The sequence below is a fragment of the Rutilus rutilus genome (assembly GCF_951802725.1).
Source record: "Rutilus rutilus genome assembly, chromosome: 2".
Lineage (NCBI taxonomy): Eukaryota > Metazoa > Chordata > Actinopteri > Cypriniformes > Leuciscidae > Rutilus > Rutilus rutilus.
In genome coordinates, this window is record NC_140210.1 from 40,393,799 (window position 1) to 40,406,068 (window position 12,270).

Consider the following 12,270-nt stretch of genomic DNA (forward strand, 5'->3'; position numbering starts at 1 on the left):
AAATTGACAGATAGACAGACAAACAGACAGACAGACAGACAGACAGGCAGGCAGACAGACAGACAAATTGACAGACAGACAGACAGGCAGATAGACAGACAGATAGGCAGACAGACAGGCAGATAGACAGACAGACAGACAGATAGGCAGACAGACAGACAGGCAGGCAGACAGACAGACAAATTGACAGGCAGGCAGATAGACAGACAGATAGGCAGACAGACAGACAGGCAGATAGACAGACAGATAGGCAGGCAGACAGACAGACAGGCAGATAGACAGACAGACAGACAGACAGATAGGCAGACAGACAGACAGGCAGGCAGACAGACAGACAAATTGACAGGCAGACAGACAGGCAGATAGACAGACAGACAGACATATAGGCAGGCAGATAGACATGCAGATAGATAGACAGACAGACAGACAGACAGACAGACAGGCAGATAGACAGACAGGCAGGCAGACAGACAGACAGGCAGATAGACAGATAGATAGGCAGACAGATAGACATGCAGATAGATAGACAGACAGACAGACAGGCAGATAGACAGACAGGCAGGCAGACAGACAGATAGATAGGCAGACAGATAGGCCGACCGACAGATAGGCAGACAGACAGACAGACAGACAGACAGCTAGGCAGACAGACAGATAGACATGCAGATAGATAGACAGGCAGACAGACAGCTAGGCAGACAGACAGACAGACAGACAGATAGACAGACAGACAGACAGATAGACAGGCAGACAGACAGCTAGGCAGACAGATAGACAGACAGACAGACAGACAGATAGACAGGCAGACAGACAGCTAGGCAGACAGATAGATAGATAGGCAGACAGATAGACATGCAGATAGACAGACAGACAGACAGCTAGGCAGACAGACAGATAGACATGCAGATAGATAGATAGACAGACAGACAGACAGACAGGCAGATAGACACATACAGCTAGGCAGACAGGCAGATAGATAGACAGACAGACAGATAGACAGGCAGACAGACAGACACATAGACAGACAGACACATAGACAGACAGACAGATAGACAGGCAGACAGACAGCTAGGCAGACAGACAGACAGACAGACAGACTGATAAATCTATCGATCGAAGTCTAAGGGACTTTCCAGAGTTTTGATAGTCCATTTTAGGAAAACCATAAATTGGATCAGTTTTCTCAATCCAACATGAAATGGTGATTGATATAGTTTCCAGCTCATTTATTCCACAGGAAGTACAAGGTCAAGTCGAGCACATGGCATTGTGGTATAGAGTTTGTATAACAGTCAGTATGCTCTATTGTATACTGCACTTTATGGCACTTGTAATAGGGAGTAAAACATTTGCTTACTGCAGAATTATTAACTTTCATTGGTTAGTTTCACTGAGTGTTTAACTGTGACCACAAAGATTCTATAACATTTACAATTTGATATCATGTGACTTGTTTTGTCCAATAGGGAAGGCAGATTCTGCAGAACATTGATATTAGTGAGAGAATGAAATTCATCATCACCTTAGGTGAGTTCATGTTTACATTACACTATTTATGTATTCACATCACATTATTTTGCCCATATTCTGTTGTAATGAATATCTCTGAATATTGTTTTGCATCTTATTGTCTACAGGATGCATGGACGACATAGTCACTGTTCTTGCTGAGGAACACGGGTGCTTGGATACTGTTAAGGTAAGTTTGCTCGTCTTAATGAATAGTCTTTTATCTTTGTACTTTACCTTCCATACAAAGATAAATCTCAAGTTGATTGTTTTTTTCTCTAATCCTTTTACTGCAGAAAAGTACACAATAAGTTGTTACAGTAAGATGTGGTTTATCTTAGTGGTTTCATCTTAAAGGGATTTTACTTTAAAAGGTTTACTTTGAAACCTCTCAGATAAACTCTTCTTAGCTTGAAACTGAGCGCGCACTGGTCGTATGGCTAATGTTTTCCAAATGTCCTCATAAAACCTCACTTTCAGTGGAGTTTATAGCATGAATGACAGAAAGTGCTGATTTATCAGAGTTTGGCTGGGTTTGATGCTTTACTAATATTCTTGTCTCTGACTTTTTTCCCCAGGAGCTGCCTGAAAATGTGCAGGCTTTATTGAGGAAATGCCTGACGTTTCTCCCTTCAAAAAGGTAGCCTGTCCTTTATCATTTATTTATTTATAAAAAAATAAAAATAAAAAAACCTCTCTCATCTTCCAAAGCTTTTCGTGCAATCAGAAGGGATGGTTTGGCAGTATGTCATTATGCCATGAAATCTATATATCTTTTTAGTTCCTGACAAATACAAGGACTGTCTTGTTAGCGGCTATTCTTATAAATGACAGTGTGGGAAAGGGCATGATTAGCTTCCAGTTTAGCGGTTTATTATTTTACTTCTTTCTTTGTGATGGGTGATATTGTTATAAAATTGATATTTTTCATTTGATGCTCAAATGTGCATATAAATGGGATACATCTAAATAATAATAATATAATATGTAAATAAATAAAAAATAAAATAATAAAAATATTTCTTTTGAATACTCTTATTTATTGGAGATTTTAACAATAGTTACAATAATTTTCACAATGAAGATGCAAAACTTATGAACCGGTTTTAACGAACACACAATATCCTGTCCCCATCCCTACCTAAACAGCATGGCAATAAAGAGAACTGAGCCAATATACAGTCTATAAGTGATCAGTACAAAAACAAAAACAAATGTCTATTGCTTATCCAGATTATCAGCTGTTGTTCCATGCAGAAGGCTGAAAAAATAAATAGGAATAAATCAATTAGGGGAATTTCTTTTAATATAAACAAATAAATAGAAATCATGGCAAGAATACAGACTTACAGGACAATTAACAATATTAATAATAATACAAATATATATATTAGGGATGCACCGATATTAAAATTTTGCCCGATACCGATAATTCTTTATTTTTGAAAGTCGATAACCGATATATTGACCGATATATCTAAATCAAAAGTTTTATATAATTTTTGAGAGCCTGATTACAAAAAAGTCTCACCATTAAATCCATGTCCCAAGCACACAATTATAATGATCTTGTCATTATAATTTTCTGTAGCCTATATGACAAGACTGCACATTTTCCTTTTTGAGTGATTCCAATCATATTTCAAGCAATTCAAAAGCATCATGGCGAACAGTGCGCATCTGAAGTGTCTCAGCTGAAGGAAATAATCCATTATTTATCCACTTTAATATATCGGCCAAATTTTCTTATCGATGACATCAAAATGAACGTATATTGTCCGATACCGATAAGGTAGCCGATATATTGTTCATCCCTAATATATATATATATATATACATGTAATCACAGACGGACTCGATGATGGTGAGATCAGATCATACCGGCTGTTGTCAGACTCCTTGTGCATACACAAATCTCACTGGATATATAATATAATATAATATATATATATAATGTGTGTGTGTGTGTGGTTATTTATTGATTTATTTATTTTGTGAATGTTTTTTGGATTGTATAAACAATAATAATGATTAGTGTCTTCACTAATTGTTCCTGTCTTTCAGAGCCACCCCAGCCGAGCTTCTGGGAGACTCTGTGTTTGAGAGCATGTCCTGTCAGTACACACCCTACCAGTGCCCCGTGCGTCTGTTCGCTGCCGCCCCGCGCTGCGCACATTTAGAGCTTCCTGAGGACATCAGCGAACTCTGTAAAGGTTCGGGTCAACAGAACTCATACTAGAGACAAATGCTGAAGTAAATGCTAAAAATAAGGTAAATGACTGTTCCGCTGGGTTGTGTAGATGATGGAGAGAACTACCTGGTAGAGAGAGGCATAGATGAGGTGTATCACCTGTGGTGTCTGGCAGGAGGAGACCTAGAGAAAGAGCTGACCAATCAAGAGATCATCCAGTCAAAACCTCCCGCCTGCACCCTTCCCAAGTACCCGAACAGCTCCGATCCATTATTTACCGTTACCATTACAGCTTATTTCAGTAGCCGTTTGCATTCAGCTAACTTGTTACCACTGTCGAATGTGTTTGTTCTTTAGGTTCATTTTGGAGGATGGAGAGTCTTTTGGTCAAGGCCGGGACAGAAGTTTCCTTCTGGATGACACAACTGTGACACTTTCTCTTTATCAGCTCAAAAATGTTAGTGTGTTTGCTCGTATGGGACATCAAATGTTAAAATATATTCTTTTAATTAACCTTTTTTTTCTACTAAAGCTACTTTATGTATTTGATGCTTTTCTCATTTAACACAATAATGACTTTACATCATCTTTTGGGGATAATTTCGTAATTCTTGCCAAATTTGATGTGCGATTAATTTGCGATTCATCCGATTAATTTATCGCCACATTGTGTAATTAATTAGATAAAGAAATGTAATCGCTTGACAGCCCTAATATAGATATCTGTATCTGAAAGCATCTAAACAGATTGTAAAATAGGCACTATGATTATATATAAGTCACATATTTGAGGTCTAAATAACTACATTTTCGCCTAAAAAACTACATTTCATGACACAATAATGCCATTTTTAAAAAATATGGTGGATTTGCTCGACCACCATGATAGTCGCCGCAAGCGGAGTGATACAAATGGTGAAACGGTTCCAGCTCTGGTACTGGGTGAATATCGCACGGCTGGAAAAGGTTCTCAGCCAATCAGATCCGAGAACCAGAAAAAACTGTTGTATAAGTGTGTATATATACATATATTATATGGTTAATTTTAAAGTAACCAAAAAGCATACATTTGACTATTTTCGGGTTTAAATGTCTTTTTACAAATTTGGTTGTTGAAGTTGTCAAAAGTTTTGAAACTACATCTGGACAGTATTGGTGCTGTTTATTGGTGCCCCATATGAATGTTTTTTTGTTTTGTTTACAAATTCCTCCAAAAATATGTCATTTGACCTGTTAAAACACTTCTGATCTGTCATTGTAGAGGCTGAAGGATGTTGCCGGAGAGACGTTCTATCCGTTATTAGAAGATGAGTAAGAAATGTTCTCTTGTTCATTATCTCTCAGTTTGTGTTCAGTATTCTGGTGTGCCGGTGTCTGTCTGATGGAACAGAAATGTCCCGTGTGTCCCGTGTGTCCCGCAGGCAATCCAGCCTGACTCAGTCTAACAGCAGTAATGAACTGTCTGCCACCATCACACTGCCCCTCATTATCCGGGAGAGAGATACCGAGTACCAGCTCACCCGCATTGTCCTCTTCGACAGACTGCTCAAGGTCCTTTACACACACACAGTTTCTGAAAATGACCATGTAAGAATAGCTGATGAAATCACCTCATGATGGATGTCCACCCACAGGAAAAATGGTTCATAAAGATTCTTAATTATGTGCTTTTATTTTCATCTAAAAATGCCAGAAGTAGTGTTTAGAGGTGAGTTTTAGGGTCTGGGTCATTGACATTTTCATAAAGATAGCAAAAACAGTCATTTCACGTCTTTAATGTCCTTTTAAAACCTTTTGTTTGTTGATGATGATAGCTGAACCTTTTGTGTTGAGTAATAATTCATAGCAATAGGCTTCATCAGCTCGTAAATTGAGTTTTTACACTAGATAATAAATGAATAAGTGCAGGCAGCAAAACTACCATGATGAACTAATATTTGACTGTTTAAATAATAACTCATTTTATTTTGCATAAAGAAAACTATTTCTAACTTCAGGATGTTATTTTTTTATGAAAATTAAACTAATGTTCTCCCCCAGAAATCTCATTATTCTAATGCATTCGCAGTTGTTTTAAAATTCCATTTATTCTGAATAATAATTGTCATTATATTTTCATTAGTGTAATACAATGCTGATCATTAAAGCCAATACAGCAAATACTACCATGATGTATAAATATAATTTAAATGCTTTTCTTTCTTTCTTTCTTTCTTTCTTTCTTTCTTTCTTTCTTTCTTTCTTTCTTTCTTTCTTTCTTTCTTTCTTTCTTTCTTTCTTTCTTTCTTTCTTTCTTTCTTTCACGACAGGTCTTATGAGATTCCCTGGTGTAATAATGCCATACATATTTTGTGTTCATTTGTTTTAGGCGTACCCCTACAAGAAGAACCAGGTCTGGAGGGAGGCGCGGGTTGATATTCCTCCTCTTCTGAGGGGTCTGGCCTGGGCAGCCTTACTAGGAGTTGAGGTACCTTAAGGAACGGATTGTCAAGGGATATATTGTTGTTGTTCAGCAATAGGCGTTTTACGACCTTTTCAACAGGGAACTTTTGATTCCTTTTGAGTCAAATCAAAATGTTGATGCATTTGCAGACTAAAAAGCATGCTTGGCATTTTTTTGGTCATTAATGGACTATTGATTCCTGTGCTTGCATGATGTGTACAATCAAATGTTGACATAAATTCAATCCACATTTCACTTTTAAGCAATTACCTTTTCCATTGTATTAGTAAACATGTCTTTTAGTGCAACACTAAACACTTTTTATTTATTTTTAATTCAAATCAATATATATAACTCCCACAGGGGGATATCCAATCGAAATATGACGGCATCGATAAGGACACGCCCATCCCCACTGATAGACAGGTGAGAATCACTTCCATGTGTTTGAGGTTATTGGAAAAACTGAATAATTCATCAGCCTGTGGAATAATTCACTTTGTTTGTGGTGTTCCTGTCTTCACCTTTAAGCCTGGTTAAGAATTGACTATCCACTGCTGAATATTTCAAGCGTTCCAGGAGCAAACAGCGCTGACGTAGACATGTCGCCTACCTCATCTGACTTCATTTAAGACTGCAGCTTTTATGCATTTAGACGTTTGTTTATCATTTGTGACACAGATTGAAGTGGACATCCCTCGCTGTCACCAGTACGATGAGCTGTTGTCGTCACCTCATGGTCACGTCAAGTTTCGGCGGGTGCTCAAGGCCTGGGTGGTGTCTCATCCTGATCTGGTGTACTGGCAAGGTGATGGAGCAATAGTTGGGTGGGGTCATATGCACGGTTTCCTCGTTCTGCCACTAGATGGCAGCAAAGCCTCATAGTGTTTCATTTGTAACAGGCATCTTTACGTTCTGGTGGCCTTAAGGTTCTTACTATCTGATAAAGATAACAGATCAAATCAAGTGTGTGCGCTGATGTGATTTATTAATGTCTGTGTGGGTGAGTTTCACAACCCTTCAAGAACATCTCTGGGTCATATTTCACCCTAATGCAAAGAAAAATAATCAGAAATGATCATTTCCATATTTTTAATATAATGATAATTAAGCTTATTTTAGGACCATTAGGTGTTTTTCATTGTGGCATTTATTATCATTACAATTTATATATATATATATATATATATATATATATATATATATATTTTTTTTTTTATATATATATATATATATATATATATATATATATATATATATATATATATATATATATATATATATATATATATATATATATATATATATATAAATTAGGGCTGTCAATCGATTAAAATTTTTAATCGATTAATCACATGATTGTCATGAGTTAACTCGTGATTAATCGCACATTTTTTTATTTGTTCTAAATGTACCTTAAATTAATACTTTTCAAGTTAGTAATACTCTAATCAACGTGGGCATGGATAAATATGGATGCTTTATGCAAATGTATGTTTATTATTGAAACCATAGTCAACATAGAGCATGAAGACGAGACATGTTTCAAAGGTCATAGATGTTTTTCAAATAACTTGTTCATGTCTATTAGACACATGTAGAAAGAACAAATAAATACCAGGTTCCCATTACTTCTCTTTCTTTGCACTGAGCAATTAACACAAACATGTTTAGATTTTTGCATGACAGGGCAGCTCTTCTGAAAATGCTAAATGTACATTTATTATTAGGCTACATTATAGTTTGTCTCTCTCTGTGCCCATTTTGATGAAGCTAAATTCTCAATAAAACGGTTTTCATTGGTATATTTTACTGTTTCTGTTGTCAAACAACGGAATTAATATGAAATGGTGACTGAAACGCGACCCATTAAGACATAACCAGCTCTCCCTTCCAAGATGTTAATCTGCACAATAATCCTGATAATCGAGCCGTCGTCTGATTAAATCAAATACACATAAGATAAACACAATATCTGTTTTGCGATTTCGGCTATACTTGCATGTAAAATTAGAGAAGCAACATCATATCTGTGTTTAACTGAATTAAAGCGCTGCTCCTCTCTCCAGCGCGAGACGCAGAGAGAGAGAGAGAGAGGCGCGCGCGCGTGCTGGGAGAGCAGTACCGGCGGTACCGGTAGATTCTCAGAAACTAAATAAGGTTTGGGCGCTTTGTTGAAGGGAAAAAATCGCTAAATGGGTCTGCAATGTCGCTAAGTTGGCAACACTGTGTATCTCCATTTCTCCAACTAGGTTTTGGGCCACGGGTCAAACAGAAAATACGCGCTGCGTTAATCGAGCGTTAAAAAAAATAGTGCTGTTAATATGATTTTGCGTTAACGCGTTATTAACGCGCTAACTTTGACAGCCCTAATATAAATATATATATATATATATAAAACAAATTTTTTTTATTTTTTTTTATTTAGGGTGAAATATGGCCCTGGCATGTTCTTGACAAGTCTAATGAGATTCCTTTGTTTATGTGTTGATGACTCTCTCATTTGATGTTTTTGCTTTAGGCTTGGATTCGCTTTGCGCCCCTTTCCTGTATCTAAACTTCAACAACGAAGGTAAGATTTCTGGCTGACAGTTTACAGTGAGGTCCATTACTTAATGTTTGTTAATGTATTAACTATCATTAACTAATAATGAGCATTACATTTGTCACACTGTTTATTAATCGTTGTTAACCTTAGATGTTCATTGTTAGCTCAGGTCCATTTAAATAATATTGACAGATACAATGTATTAGTAAATGTTGAAATTAAAATGAACTAATATTAATAAATGCTTTCGAATTATGTGTCATTGTTAGTTCGTGTTAACCTATGTGTGTTACCGATTTATGGCCACATTTGTATTTTTTTAAAACATGCTTCCTGATATTAGTCTAAACTTATTTCTTTTTTCTCCTAGCTCTTGCATATGCATGCATGTCCGCCTTCATCCCCAAATATCTGTACAATTTCTTCCTGAAGGACAACTCGCATGTAATACAAGGTAATGTGAGTTTTCTGCCCCACCATGAAGAATATGACCACAGTACTGGATTGAGAGCATGTGATTTACAGTGCAGGCTAAAAATAGCACCCACATTTGATCAACTTACACGACTTGTGTGTGATGTGCTTGCTTGTGTTGCAGCTGTTTCTTAAGAATCCTTACACTACAGTGATTTACAGCCGTAAACACTCAAAAGGTTTCTGTAGCTTGACATTTGGACATGTTTGTTGTAGAGTTTTGCTAGCTCAGCTGTCAGCACTTCTGCAGCAGAATTGCTTTGTTTTGCTCTCTGGCTGAGCTTTGAGCAAAGTGTTTGTACTGCCATGGGTATAATGTGGTAAAAGTGTTTCTGGCTGCAGTACAAACGGCTGAATGCTCGTATTCTTTACTTCTCCAGAATATCTGACGGTCTTCTCGCAGATGATTGCGTTCCACGACCCTGAGCTCGGCAACCACCTGACCGAGATTGGATTCATACCTGACGTAAGTGTCCTCCTGAGATAAATATTTCAAAAACAACATGAAATCACATTAAAATCAAATCAAAACTCCCTATATTTACTGTATTTTATATGCCCCATGACATCAGTATTTTAATTTTGTGGGTTTTAGTTAATTCCAGTTAGCTTTGAGTGTCATCTCTAAGCTAGTTTTCTCCTAAAAGAAGTGTTTCCGAGTATTGTGTAATATTCAGTAACATTAACTTCGTATTGAACTGGTTAGAAATTTATACAAATTCATGACCCTAAATATAAGCTTATAGTAATGAGTGATTTTTATAAAACAAAAAAATAAATTATTTTGAAGATAGTAGTAGTTTGTTTATTTATTTATTTATTTAATATAAACAATAATATATTTATTTTAATAATAATAATAATTTAATTATTATAATAATTGTTGTTATTGTAATAATGATATTCTATATTTATTAAAATCTTACTTTACTATTCCTATATTACTACTAAATTATTACTACTTAATAAAATTTTATAATTTAATTGTATCAACAATTTTCTATCATAATATTAATATCAATAATAAATCATTTAAACTAGTTTCTGTTTGTTTTCTTTTTTCTATTTTTTTTTTCTAAATTTGTTTCACAAATATCTATATAATAAAATCTGTTTAATTCATAATATTGGTTAAACTAATTAAAATACTTAATATCCGTCACGTGACGTTTTGTTCTCTGTTGTTCTCTCTCTGACAAACTTGTACTTATTTTGAAAAAACGATTTTATCCAAAACCAATCTTATCTTCTAGTTTCAGTTTGTTTTCTTTTTCCTAATTTATTTAGTTTTAGTAACTTTGATTGTATATGGCCACTTTTTAGATATATATATATATATATATATATATATATATATATACTGTATGTATATGCTGGTAAAAATTCTAGTACGAGACAATTTTATACAGTGGGTACGGAAAGTATTCAGACCCCCTTAAATTTTTCACTCTTTGTTATATTGCAGCCATTTGCTAAAATCATTTAAAGGGATACTTCACCTCTGGGAAGATGAATGCGTATTTAAAATAGGTCATTTAAGTAGAAGAACTGTGAAGACATTTTTTAATTTGGAGCTTTCTAGACCGAGAAAAGCCAGAAAATGCATTTTTGTCTTATGTGGATGAAAGACAACAACTCCCAGAATGCACTTGCTTCGCTGCCTTAGGAGGCCACGCCTACCGGTAAGAGTGCGTAGTTGAAAACAACAAGGCTAGCCTACGTGATGAGTTTGCCAGTGATTTAGAGATGGGCCAAAATGTCCGGGATTCGGCTTTTGCGTTCTACAGTCGCCATTCATTCATCATGTTTACTGTGGTGAGCAGGACGAGGCTGACGGCCGCGGGAGAACGGCGCGAGGCCGGTGGCGTCATTGCTGAGACGCGCCGGGTCTCGCATCTCTCACGGAGGAGCGGGAATTTTCTTAGCAATGGTAAAACGCACATCAACCGATCACTTGTTTAGCGTTCATGTAAACACTACATTCAGATTCACCAATCGGAATGAATTCAGTTAGATTGAAACAAAAGGTGCATGTGCATGTAAACAATGAATGGCGACCGCAGAACGCAAAAGCTGAATCCCGTACATTTTGAACGATCTCGCCCATCGGACAAGTCCGGGAAAAGGAGGATGTTGTTGTTTACCCCTACTTACTCAGCTTTCTCCTACTATTCAGCTTTCTCCACAGAACAAGAGCCTGCTAGCTTAGCTTCCAAAGAAAGACAGCTGACACTGTGTGTACATTCTGTGAGTGAGATCCCTCCCTCTATGGGCGGGCTGAAAACATGCGGAACAATGCCATCTACTGGCTGTAGTCTTTAGCCTCTGACCAGAAAATCCTCCGATGACGCAAAATGACGATTTTTGCGTCATCGGAGGATTTTTTCCAGACAAAAAATACATAAATCTCTTGTCTCAGGGTCATATGAGGGTGGAAAGCATGGTAATTCGAAAATACTACAGGTTTTCTACTAATACAAAGCTTAATGCTAAATCCTGAAGTAACCCTTTAAGTTCATTTTTTTCCTCATTATTGTACACACAGCTCCCCATATTGACAGAAAAACACAGATTTGTTGACATTTTTGCACATTTATTAAAAAAGAAAAACTGAAATATCACATGGTCCTAAGTATTCAGACCCTTTGCTCAGTATTTAGTAGAAGCACCCTTTTGATCTAATACAGCCATGAGTCTTTTTGGGAAAGATGTAACAAGTTTTTCACACCTGGATTTGGGTATCCTCTGCCATTCCTCCTTGCAGATCCTCTCCAGTTCTGTCAGGTTGGATGGTAAACGTTGGTGGACAGCCATTTTCAGGTCTCTCCAGAGATGCTCAATTGGGTTTAAGTCAGGGCTCTGGCTGGGCCATTCAAGAACAGTCACGGAGTTGTTGTGAAGCCACTCCTTCGTTATTTTAGCTGTGTGCTTAGGGTCATTGTCTTGTTGGAAGGTGAACCTTCGGCCCAGTCTGAGGTCCAGAGCACTCTGGAGAAGGTTTTCGTCCAGGATATCCCTGTACTTGGCCGCATTCATCTTTCCCTCGATTGCAACCAGTCGTCGTGTCCCTGCAGCTGAAAAACACCCCCACAGCATGATGCTGCC

General features: G+C 36.9%; 1 protein-coding gene across 1 annotated transcript in view; it reads left to right on the plus strand.

Moving 5' to 3' along the window:
• The window catches only part of tbck (TBC1 domain containing kinase), a 60,705-nt gene that overhangs the window by 7,311 nt on the left and 41,124 nt on the right, over positions 1-12,270 (plus strand). Inside the window, exons 7-20 of the mRNA XM_084402222.1 lie at positions 1,467-1,527; positions 1,638-1,699; positions 2,088-2,149; positions 3,574-3,722; positions 3,810-3,948; positions 4,058-4,157; positions 4,962-5,011; positions 5,122-5,251; positions 6,069-6,167; positions 6,507-6,569; positions 6,825-6,951; positions 8,665-8,715; positions 9,062-9,145; positions 9,546-9,631. Coding sequence (XP_084258348.1) covers positions 1,467-1,527; positions 1,638-1,699; positions 2,088-2,149; positions 3,574-3,722; positions 3,810-3,948; positions 4,058-4,157; positions 4,962-5,011; positions 5,122-5,251; positions 6,069-6,167; positions 6,507-6,569; positions 6,825-6,951; positions 8,665-8,715; positions 9,062-9,145; positions 9,546-9,631 — 1,263 coding nt within the window. The remainder of the gene's footprint in view (positions 1-1,466; positions 1,528-1,637; positions 1,700-2,087; positions 2,150-3,573; positions 3,723-3,809; positions 3,949-4,057; positions 4,158-4,961; positions 5,012-5,121; positions 5,252-6,068; positions 6,168-6,506; positions 6,570-6,824; positions 6,952-8,664; positions 8,716-9,061; positions 9,146-9,545; positions 9,632-12,270) is intronic.